This window comes from Megascapheus bottae, chromosome 14 (genome assembly GCF_031878675.1).
Source record: "Megascapheus bottae isolate mThoBot1 chromosome 14, mThoBot2.hap1, whole genome shotgun sequence".
Classification (NCBI taxonomy): Eukaryota; Metazoa; Chordata; class Mammalia; order Rodentia; family Geomyidae; genus Megascapheus; species Megascapheus bottae.
The window spans coordinates 6538117-6561434 of record NC_143522.1 but is presented as its reverse complement, the minus strand read 5'-3'; the positions used below and the strand labels follow the sequence as shown (position 1 = coordinate 6561434).

Sequence of the window (23318 nt, the reverse complement as noted above, 5' to 3'; positions counted from 1 at the left end):
TTCAAAAAAACAAGGAAGAAAAAAAACTTTTTAAAAAATCTACCATGAAAGCATGAGAAGACAAAAACACCAAACTACAGAAACAAAATTTAATTCAAATTGTTAAATGAGCATAGTTAATATGCTTAAAAAACTAAAGTACTACATATAGGAAAAAAACAGTATTTTATTTGAAAATAACTAACCAAGAATGAATGGATGAAACATTTCAGAATTAGAAACAAAGGAAATAGAAGATATCATTGGAGACCTAACTAAAAAGGGAATCCATAAACTGAAAAACAGATCTTAGTGACATAGAACATAGTGTAAAAAAAAGGCAAAAATAAAAATTCAAAAAAGAGGTTCAGAGATATAATTAATAACTGAAAACAAACAAAATAGTATAGCAGCTTTAGAACAAGATGACAGAATGCAGAACAAATATGGTAAGCCAAAATCATGGATACATATAATGGCTCATTCAATACATTCAAGTTTAGTAATTTGTTTTACAACATTGGAAGTAAAATATTGTTGTGTGTACTATATATACAGTTTAGATAAATTACTTACTACCTATCATATTATTCCATTAGCTCTGCATAGATTTAAAATTATGAACTAATCACATTAGGTACTGTTTTTCAATCTCCTCATAGGAAGCAAATTCTTCCTCCTATAATTGATTATTTTTAGCTAAAAATTATTCATATATTATCCCTGTACTTTATCCACAAAATATTCTATATATTCTCATTTAACTGATTAGGAAATATCAATATGCTGTTCTGAGTGTCACTACTGCCCAGACAAGCCTGAGTTTTTCCTCAGCCCAGCTCTTCCCTTTGCTATTCTTTTTCTTTTTTCCTTTCTAATAGCATTGGCCCTTGAAATATTTAATGCCACTGACCATGAACTCTCCTCAACTGTAGCTGTTCAGGCAAGTGAATCATAACATAAACCTACAAGGTACATTAACATATAAACCATTCACTCAATTCCCATTATTATTATTTGAAACACTTATTAAATAATGTATAGTTTTAATAATCATTACACTATAGTTTTCAGTATGGTATCCTAAGGAAGGTATTTTTGTAAGAATAGATATTTGTATAAATATTCTGGTCAATAAAATAAGAGCTGACGAAAAGTAGTAAAAGATTTATGTTAAGACTGTGAGACACAAGGGGGTGGGAGTGTGGCCTAGTGGTAGAGTGGTTACCTAGCATGCATGAAGCTCTGGGTTCGATTCCTTAGTAACACATACACAGAAAAAAGCCGGAAGTGGTACTGTGGCTCAAGTGTAGAGTGCTAATCTTGGAAAAGCTCAAGGACAATGCCCAAGCCCTAAATTCAAGCACAAGGACTGGCCAAAAAAAAAAAAAGTGTGGGACACAAAAATCAACAACCTTTTAAACAAATCCACATATATGAGATATTTATTAAATGAAGATTGTCTTCACAATACACAGTACACAGAATCAGATGGAAATATATTCTATCCTAAGAGAGGAAAATTTTTTTTCTATATTGTGAATTTCTTTCGATAAGATTTACCATTGAACCAATATATGTCAAAGATATGACAGCCAGTCATTAATAAAACATCCTTAAAATTATTATTTTCCAGTCTTAGGCCTTGTACTCAGGGCCTGAGTACTGTCCTTGGGCTACCTCAAGGCTAGAGTGCTACCACATGAACCACAGTACCACATCCAGCTTTATTCTATGTACGTGGTACCAAAGAATCAAACCCATGTCTTTGTGTATGCTAGGCCAAAACTCTACCACTTGGACATACTCCCAGCCCCCATCCTTAAAATTATTAACAGAACAAAAAATTTTTCCAAATTCAAATGGACATGAGTAAAAATAAATTCTTCTTCCCTGAATAATTCAATTCTTATATTCCAGATTAATGTCAAGATACTAATGCCAATTTAAGAAAATGATGCTAAGTTAAGATGGCTGGCTGTCTTAAATGCAGAATCTGATAATTACTTTGCTGATCCAAAAAAGATGGACTTTTCATAGAATGCCAACATAAAATTCTGGAACTTAGTATAGGATGAATGATGAATATTATTCTATATTCAAAAAGGAAGTACCAAATTCTCTCAAAGGATTATAGTTCATGAATATAACCCACTATTCAGATATAGTTCTTCATAATTTGATATTACTAAAGATTTTATAAGATATTTTCAGTATAATAATACACTCAATGGATATTAATTATATTGTGTTAAAATGTTCCTTACAAATAATACACTGGAAGTAATAGCTTAGCTTAGATGGGTAAAATCATTAGAAGGAAATATAAAGTTTTCTGCCCCTACTCTTTAGGGAAATAGAATTATTTATGCAAATAAATATTATTCACTATTCCTTTTCTAGGTACATAGTGCTCCAAATCGATTATGTATATTCTGAGTCAAAATTTTACAAGACTGAAAAAGGCAACTGATAATCTCATAAGGATAATTACCAGTAAGAAAAAATATTGACTGAGGAAAAGAGAGACAGATTAAGAAGTGGAAAAAACAGAATGAGCATGTTGGGAAACTCATTCAGATAAACATTTTCACCTCTCCTGGCTGTCACTCTTCATATTTTTGTGAATGACTGGTTAGTCAGTAATAAATCAATAATCTTCAATTTCAAAACATCATTGTTTTCTGCTTTGTAAAATTTTCAATGATTTATTAGTGAAACTTATGCAAAGGTAGATTGCACATGATCTGGAAGATTGATTTTCTATTTTAATATAATTTATTACATGCATTATGCTTCATTAAGGAAAACACCTGCAAGTACTAAATTTTCTTTTTCCCTGCTGCACAGACTTAATTAGCCTTGATTAGTTTTAGTTTTAGAGTGTGTGTGTGTGTGTGTGTTTTAAGAGAAAGGGTGGCCTTATTAGATTACAATTTATATGAAAGACTGTGCTTATTTGTCAGTAAATGGAAATTATAAAATGCAGTTAAAATGCAGTTTTTTTTAGTATGGACTATAGATTAGTTAAAAGAGATTTGACCCATAAACAAAAAAGACCCTAAAAGTTATTAAATTCCAAAATTCCGCTGCCATGTACATGAAATATGCAGCCTTAAAAATATGCTTAATGGGCTGCAAGTATAGCCCAGTGGCACAATATTTTCCTAGCAAGTATGAATACCTCAGTTCAACCTCTATTCTACCTCAACCACAGAAACATAGTTAACGTATACAAGCATACATTATTATTATGAATAACTATTTTACATTTCTAATTATTATAAGCATACTTAATAAAGCTTAAAATTGATATGAGCAAATTTAGCCTCATTTTCTCCAAGCAAATTAATGATTCATAATTATTTTTAGCTGCTGCGTACTGCCACACAAGCAAGATATCATGTTAGCATAGTAAATTTTTATTTTTTTTACATGATAGCATCATCCCTTAAAAAAAGAAAACCACCTCTTCTATTTCTGAAAAAATACTGTGTCATTAAGTTTATTACACATAGCAGAACTGTCTATCTCTTCTGAAAAAAATTAATTCTAATAAAGTTTTGGATTATAATTAGTACTGAAAACCAGATACTCACAAGGAAGGATCTTGCACAAGATCTTTGAGATTTATCCCACTGCGGTCTTCTGCAAGATTTCTGAAGCAGCTATCACTCACTACACAAAAAAGGGGGAAAGAGAAAATTAATTTTGGTATACTTCATTTTAGCTAATGGTAAACAAAAACAATTTTGAAATAAAGATTCACTTAAATTTTTTTCACATACCATTACTAATTGTTTATTAGGTGTGGTAAACTTAGCAACAAATATGAATATTAAATGATAATACCAATATTTCAACAACTTTAAATATATATACATAACTTAAACATGTGGATTAAAATTGTTATTCTATTAATGCACCTTCTATCTGGCAAATATGTTACCCTTTTATTAAATACAATAAAAAATAAATAAGAAAAATAAATAAATAAAATTGTTATTCTACAAGATTAATTTTACTAAGACACAGTGGCAGGTCACTGCTTACATATTAGTAAAAATAGAGATGTGGCTCCTTCTGAGATTTTTTTTTAACAGATAGCAAGAAAAACAAAAGGCTAAAATTAATTTGCAAAATGGTAAAATTCTTCTCTTAGATAAACTGAGATGGCTGATAGTTTTCATTTTTGCAGAATCTGTCACTGAGATGAAAATGAAGGTTGAAAGGAAGGCCACTACTGGGGTGAAGAAAAACTAATATAGCTCTTGTTGTTTATACAGTGTCATATCAGATTAAAATCTAGTGGAACCCAAAATAACAGAAAATTTTGAGAAAAATTAGCATTTCTTCATAACTTTCAAATATGGAGTTAAGGAAAAAGGACACTTATGTTGATTTCTACTGTTCTGCAGAATAACACTGTATAATACAAATTGTAAGTATCAGAAAGAGGCTAAAGTATTAATAATTAAGAGAAAAAAAGTAAGTACAAGATGACACATGAAAAGTAAAAAAAGTCTATAAAACTTCTAAAATATAGTATGTGAAAATAAGGATTGATAGGTTTTATGTGTACACTAACAAAGTAAAATACAGATTTGTGAATATAAAGATATATCAGCTAAATATTTACAAATTTAAACAGAGCAACAAAAAAGTTGAAAAAAGAACAAGGGTCATAGTGGAATCAAATAGTGTAATATACAGCTTACTTTAGTTAAGACTCATGTAATAATGAAATTATTACAAACTTCAAGAAGCTAAAGACTACTTTTTCACGTGTAAATTTCATCAAAATCAATCATTCTGATCATATTTTTATGTTTTCTTTCACATGTGTAACTTCTAATGGAATTTACTATGGTCTCCAGTCCACTGATAAGTAAAATACCTCAATATATCATCAGAAAAGTGAAACAAACAAGAGAAGCTACATTAGAAATACATAGTAAAAGTACAAATAAAAGCTTTTTATCTCAATCTGGTTTATGTTGCTATAATAATTAGTTTTGAGAGAAAAAGGAAATTACTTGGGAATACTGTAGAATAGCCTCTTATCACAGTTCTTAACAATTAAATCCACTTTAATTATTATACAGGAAAAACAACATCAAAGATTTTTTAGTTAAGTGGTTAGACACTATATATCTTAATACATCATGAGTTTGATGGAAATTGTATAGAGAATCAATGAGTCTCTTCTTCTTTCAAGCCAAAAAGTTTGTTCATGATTGATAAACAAAACTGCCCTCGGTGGCACTGTGGCTCAAATGGTAGAGCTATAGCCTTGAGCTGAAGATCTCAGGGACAACACCCAGGCCCAGAGTTCAAGTCCCATGCCAGACAAAAATAAAAACTATCTATCTATCTCTCTATCTATCTCTCTATCTCTCTATCTATCTATCTATCTATCTATCTATCTATCTATCTATCTACACACATGAGAGAAGATAGAGCTGTTAAAACTTATTGGAAGTGGAGCTGTGGCTCAAGTGGTAGAGCATTAGCCTTGAGAGGAAGAGCTCAGGGAGAGTGCCCAGGCCCCGAGTTCAAGCCCATGTGCCCCCCCCCCCAAAAAAAACAGTGCCCTCAACATTTTTATTTGAAGAAATGTTACTAAAGAAACTTGATATAAGATGAAATATACATGCCCACATACATGAGAATCACAACTGCCTATATTCAGCAAGAACCAATATGCAAAAGCAGTACATACTCAGAACTATTTGTGAAGCAGACTCTTAAATAGGCTTCTAGCACATTTTCTGTGTAGTTTCCTAATTCTTAGCTAGAATAAAGGTCATAGCTGATATCCATTATGTACTAATCATCTTTTGTTCATTTTAGCATTTATAATGTGGTATTATGAATAATGAATGTTATCTTTCATGAAATATTTATAATGCAAAGCTATGTGCATTTTGAAGAAATATGAGTTTCTTTAATTTTCATCTTAGTAATAAAATCTTCCATTTGTTATTTAATTTGACTCAAAAAAAAAAAAAAAAAAGCTTAGGCAGGTGCCAGTGGCTCACACTTGTAATCCTAGTGACTCAGAAAGTGAGGATCTGAGGATCATGGTTCAATTGAAGCCACAGCTGAAAAGTCCCTTTGAGACTTGTATCTTCAATTAACCACAAGAAAATGGAAGTGAAAGAACACTAGCTTTGAGCAAAAGAGCTCAGGGCCAGTACCCAGGCCCTGAGTTCAAGCCACATTTCTGACAAATAAAGCTTAAAAATGATTTTCTCAATTTAATCTTTATTTTCTGCCTCTGATTCTAAATATTCTTCAAATAATTCATTGTTTCTGTCTAGCTACTATGTTTGGGCACAGAAGAAACCAAAACAAATGAAATCTTAAGGAACAATAATAATGACACATAAAATCTACCATTTACTGAATGTTCCTTTAGTGTGTTACACTGAAAGTACCTTCTGCCCTTTACATTATTTGCCATTATTTCTTAGTCTTTGCTAAGAGAAGAAAAAAGAAGACAGCAAAACAGGAATAATCTCCAGCAATTATTACCCCAATTTTTTCCAAACATCAACTGGAACAACTTTTCCACTCTGGGATTCCAGAAAAGAGAATTCTTTTTTTTTTTTAATTTTTTATTGTAATTAATAAAAGGGTTACATATTTGCCAGATAGAAGGTGCATTAATTCACATACATTGATACCCTTTCACATGTCTTGGTACCCATTACCCTCCCCCCCACCCGTCTTTGTTTTCCCCCCTTCCCTATCAAATTTCAAATAACCGAATACAAATAAATTCAATATATCAGATAACAAAGTGAGATACTGTAACAATATGAGATACCCAAGGGACAGCAAAGGAGATGAGAGACAACATAGTACATTAAGGACAACAATCATTCATTATATGGCTTTTGTTTCAATATCCTGGAGGTCCTTTCAATTAGTTTCATACTATATGGCCTTATGTATCAAAATTTTGCTCTATTGCAGATCTCTGCTAGTAGAGCCCAAGGTTTCTACTGATTATGACGAATGAGGAAACCATTGAGCCTAAGTTCCTTTGAGTCTGGCTTACTTCACTTAATATGATTTTTTCTAAGTCTTCCATTTCCTAACAAATGGGGCGATGTCATTCTTTCTGACAGCAGCATAGAATTCCATTGTGTACAAATACCACAACTTGTTGATCCACTCATCAACTGAGGGACATCTAGGTTGGTTCCATATCTTTGCTATGCTGAATAGTGCTGCAATGAACATTGTTGTGCTAGTGGATTTAGTATGCCCTTGTTTCTGGTTGGTTGGGTAAATGCCAAGTAGTGGAATTGCTGGGTCATAGGGGAGTTCTATGTTTAGCCTTTTGAGGCACTGCCACACTGCTTTCCATAGTGGTTGAACGAGTTTGCACTCCCACCAACAGTGTAGTAGTGATCCCTCCTGGCCACATCCCCTCCAGCATCTGTTATTATTCGTTTTCCTGATCCTGGCCATTCTAACTGGAGTGAGGTGGAATCTTAGAGTTGTTTTGATTTGCATTTCTTTTATGACCAGAGATGCTGAGCATTTCTTCATGTGTCTATAGGCCATTTTTGTTTCTTCTTCAGCGAAGACTCTCTTAAAGTCTTTGGCCCATTCAGAAAAGAGAACTCTTACACAGTTGGTGGGAGTGTAAATTACTAACACTTAAGTTATGGATTATAGAATTTCTTCAAAAAAATAGAACTCCATCAATTGCACTAATAAGTATACATACATACAAAGGAAATCAAATCACTTAGTAGGGAAATTTGCACTTTCACATTCTTTACAACTCTGTAACAATCAGGATACAGAAATAGCTAAGTGCCCACCAATGGACAAAGGAATGAAGAAAATGTGATACACATTCACACAATGGAATATATAAAAAATAAGATCTTTGAAACAATACCATAGGGGTACCTAAAGGAGAATGTTACATGAAATATGCTAGATACTGAAAAACAAATATTAACTGGGACCGAGAGTTTGGCGTAGTAGTAGTAGTAGTAGTAGTAGTGCTTGCTTAGCATATACAAAGCCCTGAGTTTGATTCCTTGGTACCACATACACATATAAAAGCCAGAAGTGGTGCTGTGCCCCAAATGGTAGAGAGCTAGCCTTGAGAAAGCTCAACGATACTGAGTTCAAGCCCCAGGACTAGCAAAAACAAAAGAGAAGACAAGAGAAGAGAAGCAAATGTAATATCTTACTCCTGTTGGGGAAAACAAAGCAAACCGCAAGACTGACTTCAACAAAGTGCCAGGTACAATGGTGGTTACTATGGACTGAGTTGGCTGGGGAAGAGGGATAGAAAGAAAGATACTGAGTATCACACAAAGAATGATCGACTGTATACAGCATGATGTCTATAGTTAGAAGATATAGTTATATATTATTATTGAAATATGTAGAGATAGATGCTTAATGATCTCAGCACAAAAGTGTAGCAATGTAATCTAGAATTTTATTAGCTACATTTAGTCATTCCACATGTATTTCAAGATATCATGTTGGACAATCCACATACATACACCCATACACATACACAATGCGTGTGTGTGTATGTATAGCGTGTACATATTGTTAATCATTCCACATATATTTCAAAATATCATGTTAGACCATATATATACATATATATACTATATATAGTATGTACATTGTATGTCTATATAATGTATACATAGACACACAATTGGTTTGTCAATTCAAAATTTTAATAGCATTCCCTATAGACGACCTCTATATATAATATAATCACAACAGAATGTCACTCTCTAAAATCATTAGCTTGCTGCTAGATGTAGTGGTATACATTTATAATTCCAGCCTTTTGAAAGGCTGGCCAGCTCTGATGATAGAGAATTCTGGTCAGCTCTGGCTACAGAGAACAAATGTATCTCAAAACAAAATAAAACAAAATAAAAACTCTAATCAACCACAATTTAAAAAATCACTACTTTTTAAAACTCAGAATATGAAGGAAGAGAAAGAGAACTGCTTTCAGCCTTGATGGCAGCAGTGGTAAGTCAAAGTCAGCAGAAGTGAGTGAAATTGGAAAACAATAAAAAATGGATTGATTTTGAAGATGAGAATCCCTAAAATCTCAGCCACAAATGAAGTATACAGTCATTAGCCATCATTTTTACTCTTTTTTTCTGTCACTCAGAAGGTGTACAATCCAGATGGCATAGGACTTCTTTAAGAAGAAAGACATGAATGTAGGTATGGTCAGTGTAAAAATCCCAAATTTCCTAAGTAAGTCTATGTAATCTTTTATCCTTTTAGTACTTCTGATTAAGCAAGGAAGCAGTCAGATGGATAGAGCTCCTCCCTGAGGATAGTCATATTTACATGGATATAGTATGTCAGGAGCAGATGAAGGATTTAGTCAGAATTGTTTTTGATTTGATATTTGAAGTAATCAAATCAGTGCTATGTAAACCAGCTACAGAACCTCCATCCATCAAATACTTTGACTACTGATCATTAACACTGACTTTTGTGATTATAGTCACACTATCTCATATGATTGTAACTATGTCAGAAAGCCTAAAATTTCACACATTAGTTTCCAAAGCCGCAATGGTATGGTTAGAATTAGTTGGTCTAGTTAGATGCTCCCTTTTAGGACATATCCTGAAAAAGTGTTAGTAACATAAATAGTACACACAAGATGGGTAAAAAGCTCCTCCAACATGAGAAAAACAGGCCAACTTTTTGATTGCTAGGAATTCTTTCTACATTACAACCACGGTCTTTAGTTTTGGACAATTCCATGAGAGTGGATATGCTCTGACACCAGCTATCAGAATGGTATCGGTATCCATATGGTGATCTGAACAGTATAGGCTTGACCAGTAGCTTGATTCCAGCCAATCTTATCAGAAAACAAGCTTTAAGCATTAATACAAGTGGCTCAGATCTTCCTAATATAATTGTTCCCACAATTCAGGGCCTCATAGAGAAAAAAATGGGGTCTACAATCTGCTATTCTTACTTAAATGAGGCATTATTCATATCCTATCACTGAAGTACTTAAATGAGGCATTGTTCATATCCTATCACTGAAGTAAAAATGTAACATGCTTATACTGTCTGGCCAGAACTTTGTAAACTTTTTCTTGAAAAGTGCTGATAGTAAATATCTTAGACGTAGCTATCTTCATATAGTCTCTGGTGTATATTCTCCCCCAATCCTGCTGATACTCGTTTTTTTAAAAAACAAATGCGAAGCTTCAGGACAGTACAAAACCTAAATGTGGACAGATTGGCAAACAAGCAGAAGTAAGCCAATCCTTAGACTAAGGTAAAATATAGCTTTCAGCTCAACCCCCTGTGTTAATCATCCCTAGCCACCATTAGTCTTTCAGAGCTGTCCTTGGAGCTGGAAGGTGGCTGCCACCCAGTGGACAATATAAACTTTTCACTTAGCTTCACTGAACCAAGCTCAAACAAACCTGCACCCTAAATGGAATTAGTTCAAGAGCTTCATAAAAATAGGTCAATTTTATATCATTGCTCACTGTAAACTTCACTGAAATACTATCAGCTAATTGTCCTTACATCAAAATGTGGACTAAGGTGCCTGAAAGCACACCTGTAGAGTTACAGCAATAGCAATAGCTACAAAGTGTCTTGTGATACTCCCAGGCTAAAAATGTTAGAAATAAAGAACGACATAAAGCAAAGGATAAATCCTTTCTCTCTGCCAGCTGGTTCCATTATTATGAGAAGCCCTAGACTTCCTTTTTGTGCTATGTAGCTTCTGGTATTTAGAAAGCACTATGGCTCAGGGGAAAGCAACATATTATTCAGCTCTTCCCCTCTTCTTCAGTACTTTAAGGCAGCCTCTGCACCCAACTTTCCCCACAACCTGGGAACTAGAAGGGTAGTGACATTAGCAACTGTTTTGAATTCTTACACTTCTTCAAGATTCCCTTAGAATATTTATTTTCACCTAGAAGCAGCTGAAATTAGTACATGGAAATAGTCAAGTATGATAAATTCAGACTAAGAAAATGGCATATACCAAGAGGCGTGGTTTTGTATGTGTGTTCAGTTTTGAGCAGAACAAGTCACACATGGTTCATCCCAAACGATTTCTAACATTGGTTCAGTCAGTTACAGCCACAGTGCCAACACCATTTATTCTGTCTTTGGAAATTCTTTGAGTAACAGGTACAATACTGACTTTTAACTAGGGCTGTAGGACTTGCTATCACATTATTAGAAGATTCTTTTTTTTCTCTGTTAACAAGAATGTATAGACAACTGAAGTGCCATTTGAGTTGCTTAACTGATAAAAAATCTTATGACTTAAGCTATAAGCACTCATTAACAGGTAAGGTAGTAGGAGAATTCTCCCACCCACACTTCATGTCCAATACTTAGGCAAAAGCATCAATTACAGGGTCCTAAGAATTTCTTCACATCTCCTATCCTGGCCTACAAATGTCTCCGCTTCTTTCATAAGGCAGGGTCTCTGAAAGTATCTTATCCATTGACAACAACCATATAAAAGCTACTAAAACTAATACATAAGTTTAGCAAGGTGGCTGAGCACAAAGCCAATATACAAAAATCAACTGTATATATACATATTAGCAATGAACAATTGGAAAATAATTTTAAAAATCAACAATAACTTCTAAAATACAGAAAAGTTTGGGAAGAAATCTGACAATAGATGTTAATGATCCACATATTAAACAACAAAACTGAAGAGAAAACTTAAGGATCTATCTTAGAGATATACCAGAAAGAGGAGAAGGAGGAGGAAGAGAAAGAGGAAAAGAAGGAGGTAGTAAGGTGGTGGTGGTGGTGATCACAGTGGTAACTACTGTTTACAAGTGATGGGCACATGAGAGATCAATATACTGTTTAGTTTGCATAATTCTACAAATTTTCAAAAGAAAAAATACTAATTAGAGTAGTAAGGAGCAATTATGCGGGAAGGAGGGCAGTGAGCTTTACTAGAAATAAGTGAACATTTGCTAAAAAAAAGTCTGCCTGAAAGTCTTCATGGTAAAAGTCATTATAACTGGACACTTTTAGTGGATTACATACATGCAAAAGTGAGGAAAAGCCACTCAAGAAAAAGAAACCAAGAAGGTGCTGTTAGTTCACACTTACAATCCTAACTACTTAGCAGCTTGAGAGACATGTAACATTGTGGTTTAAAGCCGGGCAGGTAGAAAGGTCACCAAAACTCCATTTCTAATTAGTAAGTAATACAATAAAGTGGTAGAGTGCCAGCTATGAGCAAGAAAGATGAGAAAGAATGAGAGGCACTGAGCTTTTTCAATGGAACCATGAGGGAAGTGGAAGGGAAAGGAGCAAAGAAATGGAAAGATGAAGAGAAGAAAGCAATGTAGCAAAATGACATACTGTTTGTTGGCTTTGGTATATTTTGAAGAGAGTTTGGCTTATGTACTAGTCAAGACAAAGAACAGAGCTGAAAATGTGGCTTAAGTGGTAAGAATGCCAGCCTAACAAATTCCAGGCCCTGAGTTTAATTCCCCTGGGAGAGAAGGGAAAAAGAGGAGAGGAGTAAGGTAGGAAAGGGAAGGAGAGAAGCTTCTTGGTATTAATTTGGTAGCAATATTTTGTGAGGTGGTAGAAATTTTGAGACAATGTCCTAGCTGGAAGAAATACTGTGTCTTTGAAAGTTATACCTTCTTTTCCCCTTTTGTCTTCCAAGAGATAAGAAGACTTTGCCAAATGTTCCTGCTACCATGACATTCTGCCTTGAATTGGGCCCATAATCAACTGAACCAACGACTATAGACTGAAACGTTTGAAATTGTGAGAGAAATAAATCCTTCTTCTCTAAGTTTTCTCAGGTATTTTCTCAGAGCGCTAAAAATGCTAATTAATACACAGCCTTAAAAATTAGATGGAGGATATCACAGAAGAAAAAAAAATGGTAGGCCACAGAAAACACACCAGATAATAGGAAATTATTACATAATTCAAGTGTAACTAAGAACAAAACTTAGTTTAAAATTAAACTAAATTTTAATTTAGTAGCTATACAGAGAGCATCACGGAAGCAAAACAACATCCCTATAACCTATATTGCTGCTCTAACAGGGCAGTGAGAGGGAGAATGGAGACTTCATGACACAGACATTTCAATGTTTAATAACCATGATTTCAAAAAAGCAAATATCAAATTACATAGCTTTAGTGAATTCTGAGATTCTTCTTAATACAGTAGAATACTGAGAATACTAACTTATTAAAAGCTAACTACATTTGATACCAGTTTGAGTCTGACGCCAATTTGCCCAAGATACATATGCCTGGCAGTGTTACAAAGGTGTCAATATAATTGATATTAGAATTTGAATTCGGGATGATTTTTAAATACTCTTCTATTGAACTATAATAGAAGTATAGGCGAAGATTCCAGATCTGCCACAAACAACTTTGAATACCAATGAGTACATCTTCTATGTATTCTTGACACTAAAGAAAGGTTAAATCAGAAAGTACTGATATCAGTGCTAAAATTTTTATTCAACAATTTCCTTCTCAGCTTCTTTCAACTTCCCCACCACCTCTATCACTAATGGCTTTGGACAATAGACTGATGTTTTATAATTGAAGAAATAATCTTTAGATCGTACAACTTCTAAAGAACAAAGAGGGAAAATATACGTATTTGATGCTCTGAATTTGAATCTTATCTGGAATTTGTGTGTGGGGGGGGGGTCATGGGGCTTGAACTTGGGCTGGGCTCTGTTTCTGAGCTCTTCAGCTCAAGGCTACTGCCCTACTCCTGAGCCTGGGCGTTGTCCCTGAGCTCTTCAGCTCAAGTTTTCCACCCTACCCTTGAGCCAAGCCCTTCTTCCTGTTTTCTAAAGATTAACTGGAGATAAGAGTCTTGGGTCCTTTTGTGCCCAGGCTGGCTTTGAACCTTGATCCTCAGATCTCAGCCTCCTGGGTAGCGTACCTAGGATTACAGGCTTGAGCCACCAGGCCCAGCTTTATCTGGGAAATTTTTATTAAAGATTATGTTTGCAATAATTAAATTGTTCTTATTTTTTGAAAAGCTAATTAACAATATTCTTTTCTGGTCCAAAACTGGTCAGACTGTGTGTAAGCCCTAGAACCTGGTGGGGACTGTACCTGGCTGCTGATTTGACACATGTGCTTGTAGTATGAATGTTGTCAATGGAAAATTTGGTTGGTAAGTTGTTAAACCTGTATCTAAGTAAAGACACAGGATTATGATCAACTTTCAGCACTAATCCTGTCAAAAGATTGGAGGAGTACCTGCATGTACTTATTTCGTGATTCCAGGTATCCAGGAAACTACTTTAGTATTTTCTGATTTTCTCTTAGAATGTGCACTTTTATTTTCCCATAATGCTCTTAAGATAGATCTGACCATCAATCTGAACTTATAAGAAAAGGTTAGGGGAGGAGATATCTTTGGTTAATTATCTCTGTAATTAAGACTCATTCCTCACCCTGTGAGCAAAATGAAGGATTAATCATTACAATGGTATCACTTCAACTGTAATCCTGAATCTGCTCATCAAAACCAGCAAATGTGTTTTTAACAAGAACTCTTTCAGGTTGGGTAGACATCAGGAGTTCCCTTTTTTCCTAACTGTCTATCTTAATTTCCCACCCATTGGTCCCCATCTTGTTCTGGTTATAAATTATACTTGCCTGACATAATGTGTTTAGCGTTCTCTAATCTCGGTCAAACAACAAAAATCTCATTGCAGTGGTCCCTATGCCTGTAGGGATGGTTCTGATTGTCATCCTTATAGGGCAGGCATTGATTATTTTTTCTTTAATGTAACAACAACTATGACATATCTTAGCAATATTAATGGCAAAATGTTTAAAATTTTAAAATAAATCCTCTATGCGCATTTCTTGGATATAAATAGTACAATATTCTGGAGTCTTTTTTTTTCATTTTTTTATTTTTTGCAAGTCTTCGGACCTGAACTCAGAGTCTGAGCACTGGCTTAGGCTTTCTCAAAGCTAGAGCCACAGCACCACTTCTAGCTTTTTCTATGTATGTGGTACCGAGGAATTGAACCTGGGTCATGCTGAGCAAGAACTCTAAACTCCTGGCCCTAGAGTTTATTTTTCTAATATGCTTTCTTTAAAAGAAGACATTTAAATTTTATTTTTATTTTTTATTTTTGTGGATCATGGAGTTTGAACTGGCCTTGGTGCTGTCCCTGAGCTCTTCAGCTCAAGGCTACCGCCCTATCCTTGAGACAATTGGAGGTAAGAGTCTCAGGTCCTTTTGTGCCCGGGCATGGAAGTTAGATCCTCAGATCTCAGCCTTCTGAGTTAGCTAGGACTACAGGCATGAGCCACCACACTGAGGTTAAATTTATTTTTAATTAAAATCCCATTAAAGTAAAAAACCTGATTTCATTCCATGGATTTTATTTTATAACCAAATGTTTACAAATTAACTATTTTAATTTTTTTAGATCCTATGTAATTGATGCATGGATTTCTCCCAGTCCTTTTCTTTAACAACAACAACAACAAAGTTGGGCCAGGCATGGTGGCTCACACCTGTAATCCTAGATATTCAGGAAAACAAGAAGTGGGGCTTGGCTGAGGAGTAGCACTGGTAGCCTTGAGCCTGAAGAGCTCAGGAACAATGCCCAGGCCCAGGGGTAGGGTGGTAGCCTTGAGCTGAAGAGCTCAGGGGCAATGCCCAGGCCGAGTTCAAGCCCCATGACCCACAAAAGAAAACAAAAGTTGGCAGGCCAGGAGCATGACCTAGTGGTAGAGTGCTTGCCTAGCATGCATGCAATCCTGGGTTTGATTCCTCAGTACACAGAAAAAGCAGAAAGTGGTGTTGTGGTTCAAGTAGTAGAGCACTAGCCTTGAGACAGCCTAAGGACAGTGCCCAGGCCCTGAGTTCAAGCCACAGGACTGGCAAGAAAAAAAAAAATTGGCAGTACTAGGGTTTGAACTCAGGGTGTTTGGCTTGCCAGGCAAGCACTCTACCACTTAATCCATGTGTTTGATTCCTTTTGCTTTAGGTTATTTTTCAGAGAAGCTCTTACACTTTTTTCTTCCCAGGTTATTCTCTTAGTAAAGACTTCAGAAATCTGTCATCATATTCAGGTTTTGTTTCCCTGCGACCAGTACAGGAGTTTGCAATAAGGGCTTCTCACTTTCCAGGCAAGCGCTCTAAAGACTTCAGCCAGGCCCCTCTTAGCTCTCTTCCTTTTCTTGACCAAATATTCAGCATATTCTGCAGCCAAGAGGCTTTATACATTTTAGTATGTTAATTTTTTTCAGAGAAATACCCTGATGTTCTCATTGCAAGTCACATAGAGCAAATAATAAGATACTGAATCTTGGATTCATTGTACTGCATTTTTTAAAAAATTTTTTTATTGTAATTAGTAAAAGGGTTACATGATATTTGCCAGATAGAAGGTGCATTAATTCACATACATTGATACCCTTTCACATGTCTTGGTACCCATTTCCCTCCCCCCCACCCCCCACCCATCTTAGTTTTCCCCCTTCCCTATCAAATTTCAAATATCCAAATACAAATAAATTCAATATATCAGATAACAAAGTGAGATACTATACCAATATGAGATAACCAAGGGACAGCAAAGGAGATGAGAGACAACATAGTACATTAAGGACAACAATTCATTATATGGCTTTTGTTTCAATATCCTGGAGGTCCTTTCAATTAGCTTCACATTATATGGCCTTATGTATCAAGATTTTACTCTATTGCAAATCTCTGCTAGTAGAGCCCAAGGTTTCTACTGATTATGACGAATGAGGGAAACCATTGAGCCTAAGTTCCTTTGAGTCTGGCTTACTTCACTTAACATGATTTTTTCTAAGTCTTTCCATTTCCTAACAAATGGGGCGATGTCATTCTTTCTGACAGCAGCATAGAATTCCATGGTGTACAAATACCACAACTTGTGGATCCACTCATCAACTGAGGGACATCTAGGTTGGTTCCATATCTTTGCTATGGTGAATAGTGCTGCAATGAACATTGTTGTGCTAGTGGGTTTAGTATGTCCTTTTTTCTGGTTGGTTGGGTAAATGCCAAGTAGTGGAATTGCTGGGTCATAGGGGAGTTCTATGTTTAGCCTTTTGAGGCACTGCCACACTGCTTTCCATAGTGGTTGAACGAGTTTGCACTCCCACCAACAGTGTAGTAGTGATCCCTCCTGGCCATATCCCCTCCAGCATCTGTTGTCATTTGTTTTCCTCATCCTGGCCATTCTAATTGGAGTGAGGTGGAATCTTAGAGTTGTTTTGATTTGCATTTCTTTTATGACCAGAGATGTTGAGCATTTCTTCATGTGTCTATAGGCCATTTTTGTTTCTTCTTCAGAGAAGACTCTCTTTAAGTCTTTGGCCCATTTTTTAATGGGATGGTTGTTACTTTGGAGGTTAGTTTTGGAGTGATTCAATTTTTTGAGTTGTTGATATATTTTAGATATGAGGCCTTTGTCCGTTGTTTGGTTGGTGAAGATCTTCTCCCACTCTGTAGGCTTCCTGATTAGTTTACTAGCTGTGTCCTTTGCCATACAAAAGCTCTGCAGTTTAATGCAGTCCCACTTATCCAGCCTTTCTCTGATTTGTTGTGATTCTTGGTCCTTATTAAGAAAGTTTCGACCTGTGCCAAGGAGGCCTAGTGTATCTCCTATTCCTTCCTGTAAAGTTTTCAGTGTGTCAGCTTTTACCTCCAGGTCTTTGATCCATTTGGAGTCAATTCTAGTGCAAGGTGACAAAGAAGGATCCAGCTTTAGTTTTCTGTACTGCATTTTTTTTTTTGGTGGGTCATAGGGCTTGAACTGGGCCTGGGCACTATCCCTGAGCTATTCAGCTCAAGGCTACCACCCTACCCCTTGAACCACAGTCCCACTTCCCATTTTCTAGTGGTTAATTGGAGATAAGAGTCACATTCTTTATTGATGGATGCCCAAATGTTAAATTGTTATTTTTCCTATCATTTATAATCTTGCCACAATCCATTTACAGTTTGATTAGATTTCAGTGAAAAGTATCTTCCAGAATAGGTTCCTCCCACCCCGAGATTGGGGTTCAATAACTTTACTACAATTAGTATATATGGTGCAGGATTTCATGCAAATAAAGTGTGCCAATAGTGTGATAATATAAACATATGGGGCCAGGAGTTTGGCCTAGTGGTAGAGTGCTTGCCAGGCATGCACAAAGACCTGGCTTTGATTCCTCCATATTATATACACAGAAAAAGCCAGAAGTGGTGCTGAGGCTCAAGTGGTAGAGCTGTAGCTTTGAGAAAGTCCAAGGACAGTGCTAAGGACCTGAGTTCAAGCCCAGGACTGGCAAAAACAAAACAAAACAAAACATATACAAACAAAAGCAAAAAAAACCCCAACAACAACAAGAAAGGACAAATGTACAACCTTGCTACTACTGAGATCACTGCAGCTTCTAGGGCCCAGTTTCTTCTACTGATTTAAAAAATAAAACAACAGAAATTTAAAAATTTAAAAAGCTGTGCCTGAAAAAAAAAGGCACATTCTTTAGTACCCTGGCTGGCTTTGAACTGCAATCCTCAGATCTCATCCTCCTGAGTAGCTAGGATTACAGGCACAGGCCACCTCACCCAACTATAAATGAATGTATGTATGTCTGTATGTGTGTGCGTGCGTGTGTGTGTGCATAAAAATAATTTTTTTTCCAGTCCTGGAGCTTGAAGTCAGGGCCCAAGCACTGTATTTGGGCTTTTTCCTCAAGGCTAAAGCTCGAACACTTGAGCCACAGCACCACTTCCGGCTTTTTCTATGTATGTGGTACCAAGGAATTGAACCGAGGTCTTCGTGCATGCTACGCAAGCACTCTATCACTAGGCCACATTGTCTTGTATTTCTTAACTTTCTTTGTCTTAAGGTTTTTCTGACCACACTTCAAAAGACATACTCTCCTGAGAGAATGAAAAATGTTGAAGACTCTGCTGGGAGTCTGTGGCCAGGCTTTGAAGCACTATTGTACTGCTAAGTTCAGGAATGCCCTCCTTTATTTTTGTTTTTTAACAATAACCAAGTTGAGAACACTGAGATAAACATACAAAATGTAACCCTAAACAGCTTCATACTTACCTTCTCCCATTCTTTGTCTATTCAGAAGAATGTACCTTATTCACTAGCAAGTATACATAGTCATAGGTCACAATATCCTAGTAATAGAAAACTTGTCATCATGATTGAAATCACCTAACCTTTGCATTTTTTTTCTTTTGTCCAGTCCTGGGGCTTGAACTCTACTCTTGGGCACTGTCCTTGAGCTTTCTTAAGGCTAGCGCTCTTCCCCTTGAACTACAGCATCACTTTTGGGTTTTTATGTGTATGTGGTACCGAGGAATCAAACCCAGGGCTTCATATACGGTAGGTAAATACTCTACCACTAGGGGACAATCCCAGCCCTAATCCTTGCATTTTTAAAGGGAAGAGATAGCAGTGAGTGTCCTTAACTTACTTTATTTTATATTTTGTTTTGTCAGAGCTAGGATTTGAAATTAGGAGATAATGAATGACAGGCAAGTGATCAACCACTGAGCCATACTTCCAGAGCTTTGTGGAAGAGGTACTATTTGTACTGGCTATTTGTCCCTGGTTTTAAACAGGGCTCATTTCATGTTTGGGTGCATTTTGGACTGAAATATTTCCATTTTAGGCTTTCTGTCATACCTTGGATAACAATGCATGCTGCTAAACCCAGTTGTTTCCACTGATGTGGAGTCACACAGACTTTTATGCTCAACCTTGTCTGGAACCAAGATCCTCCCAATCTCAGCTTACCATGTAACTGGAATAACAAATACCACGCTCACATACGAGTTGAGAAGGAGTTTGACATTTTTGCTTCCAACTGGCTAGTAACTGAAATCCTCCTGATTTCAGCCTCACAAGTAGCTAGGATTACAAGTGGCACTGTTCTGGTAGTAATCTATTATTCATAAAATGGATAATGTTTGGGTTCATGGTCCACTTCCATGGTTTCTGGAACCCAGTGACTAAGAAAGAGAGATTCAACTCCATTTAGATTGCTTTGGTGTTCCTCCTACTTGGCAACCAGGTCTTTCTGCATTTTCCCCCAGACCAGTTTGGACAAGTGCTTCTCTTATTGTGCTTCCTGCATAGGTGTAAGGACAGATATGTACCACCTATACAAGTTGAATTATGGCTTCTAAAACTTTTTGACTAGGCTGAACTTGAACTATGATCCTCCTTATCTCAGTCTCCTAAGTAGCCAGAATTATAGATGCCAGCCACCATACTTGGCTCTCAGCTTTTATTTTAATGTAGCTGAAAACACAAGATACCATGAAAATAAAAGCTACTTATAATGTTAATATTAATATTCATTTAAAATAGTATGAAATTAATAATCAACAACTGATATATATATAGAAATCAACACATATAAGCAAATATATTATACATAATAACTTTTCTCAGCTTTTGCACTGATAGAAATAAGAATAGAAGGCAAACTTTCAGGAATGAAGCTTATATGAGAGGAGGAAGAGAACAGAGATATTAAAAGATATACATGTGGGTGATATATGATCACAAATGGAGGTTTAGAGTAAGTGTTCCAACATTTTAATCAAAGTATTGTCACACTTCCATTGTATGGATTCTAAGCAAGTTCTGTAAAACTCAGCACTCCTCATCTAAAAATAGAATAACTATTGTTCATGTAATATAAGAATTAAATGAGCTTGTTCAATTACAGTACTTAGTCTGATACACAGGTTACAATTAAAACTCAAGTATACCTTCCCTAAGATCACAAATAGCCTAACTTCAGAGGTCCACAATCACAGTGGACAATGGGAAACTGACTTCATATAAATAATATTACATCGCTCCCCCAACCCTCACCTCAGGTCTTGGGGTTTGAACTCTGGGCCTGGGCGCTGTCCCTGAGTTCTTCAGTTTAAGGGTACCACCCAACCCTTGAGCCACAGCACCACTTCTGATTTTCTAGTAGTGAACTGGAGATAAGAATCTCAGGTACTTTAGTGCCCGGATTGGCTTTCAACTGCGATCCTCAAATCTCAGCATCCTAAGTAACTAGGATTACAGGCATAAGCCACCACCCCTGGTGATACTACATTATTTTTTAGAAGACATACTAACAGAGATATGTCTATTATCAGAGTATTAGATGTAAATTAATACAAGCTTATTTCTTTACAACTTTAAGATCTGAGGTAATATAAGATTCCTTAATTGGTCTAGTGACTATAATCAGTGTTAGATGTAAATTAATATAAGCTTATATATTTACAACTTTAAGATCCTAGGTAATATAAGATTCCCTAATTTGTCTATGTTAAAAACAGAACAACAAAATATTAAAAATTTTGCTTTAAGCACCAGGATTAATTCCAAATGGATCAAGACCTCAAGGTAAAATCAGACACCTAAAATCTTTACAAGAAGGAATAAGACATACACTAGGTCTCCTTGGCACAGGTGGAAACTCTCTTAATAAGGACCTAGAAACACAACAAATGAAAGAAAGTCTGGATAAGTGGGACTGAAATAAACTGCAGAGCTTCTGTATGGCAAAGGACATAGCTAGCAAATTAACTAGAAAGCCTACAGAGTGGGAGAAGATCTTCACTAACCATACAATAGACAAAGGGCTCATATCTAAAATATATCAACAGTTCAAAAAATTGAATCATTCCAAAACTAATCTCAAAAGAAACAACAGGCTGAGAGTTTGGCCTAGTGGTTAAAGTGCTTGCCTAGCATGCATGAAGACCCGGGTTCGATTCCTCGGTACCACATACATAGAAAAAAAGCCGGAAGTGGTGCTGAGGCTCTAGTGGTAGAGCTCTAGCCTTGAGAAAGTCCAAGGACAGTGCTCAGGCCCTGAGCTCAAGCCCAGGACTGGCAAAAAAAAAAAAAAAAAAAGTAAAAGAAACAACAATCCCATTAAAAGATGGGCCAAAGACTTAAAGAGAGTCTTCTCTGAAGAAGAAATAAGAATGGCCTATAGGCACATGAGGAAATGTTTGACATCTCTGCCCATAAAAGAAATGCAAATCAAAACAACTCTAAGATTCCACCTCACTCCAGTCAGAATGGCCAGGATCAAGAAAACTAATAACAACAGATGCTGGAGGGGATATGGCCAGGAGGGATCACTACTACACTAATGGTGGGAGGGCAAACTCATTCAACCACTATGGAAAGCAGTATGGCAGTTCCTCAAAAGACTAAACATAAACCATCCCTATGATCCAGCAATTCCACAACTTGGCATTTACCCAATCGTCCAGAAACAAGGATATACTAAATCCATTGGCACAATGATGTTCATTGCAGCACTATTTACCATAGCAAAGATATGGAACCAACCCAGATGCCCCTCAGTAGATGATTGGATCAACAAGATGTGGTATTTATACACAATGGAATTCTATGCTGCTGTCAGAAAGAACATCATCACCCCATTTTGTAAGGAAATGGAGAGACTTAAAAAAATTCATATTAATTAAGCCAGACCTAAAGGAACATGAGGTTTCCCTCATTTGTAATAATTAGTACAAATGCAGGACTCTCCTAACAGAGGATTACAATAGCTCACACCCTGGATACATAAGGCCATATAGTGAAGTAAGTAAAGCAAGCCAGATCCAAAGGAAAATGAGGTTTCCCTAATTTGTAATAATTAGTACAAACACAGGACTCTCCTAGCAGAGGATTAGAATAGCTCAGACCCTGGATACATAAGGCCATATAGGATGAAGGCAAATTAATGGACCTCAAGGGCATGGAAACAAGAGCTTAATTATGAGTAACTGTTGTTCTTAATATACTATGTTTTTTTTTTCTTGTCTTGTGCTGCCTTTGGTTAATCTCATATTGTTACAGTATCTGACTTTGTTACCTGGTATATTATATATGTGTTTATTTATTTAAAATAGGAGGGGAAAATAATTAGGGGAGGGGATGGGGAGAAGGAAATGGGGACAAAAACATGACAAGGGGCATCAATGTGGGAGAATTAATGCACCTTCTATCTGGCGAATATGACTCTAACCCCTCTATACATTAAAATAAAATTTAAAAAAAGAAACTAAAAAAAATTTTGCTTTAAATAGAGATGATTCAGTTCAAGTGTATGCCAAACAATTCATCAAAATATTCAATGCAATAGTATTTAACACAACATAGAAAAACAGTCATAAAGTACCATAAGTATATAATTTTTAAATCTCATTCCATCTTAGCAAAATGGTAATTTTGCATAAATGATATAATTGTTTATAA

At 35.9% G+C, this 23318-nt stretch overlaps 1 protein-coding gene across 8 annotated transcripts in view; it reads right to left on the bottom strand.

Moving 5' to 3' along the window:
• The window catches only part of Gphn (gephyrin), a 337298-nt gene that overhangs the window by 228332 nt on the left and 85648 nt on the right, over nt 1–23318 (bottom strand). For all 8 annotated transcript variants that reach the window (XM_090344303.1, XM_090344305.1, XM_090344307.1 and 5 more), the window contains exon 2: nt 3579–3657. In XM_090344303.1, coding sequence (XP_090200429.1) covers nt 3579–3657 — 79 coding nt within the window. The remainder of the gene's footprint in view (nt 1–3578; nt 3658–23318) is intronic.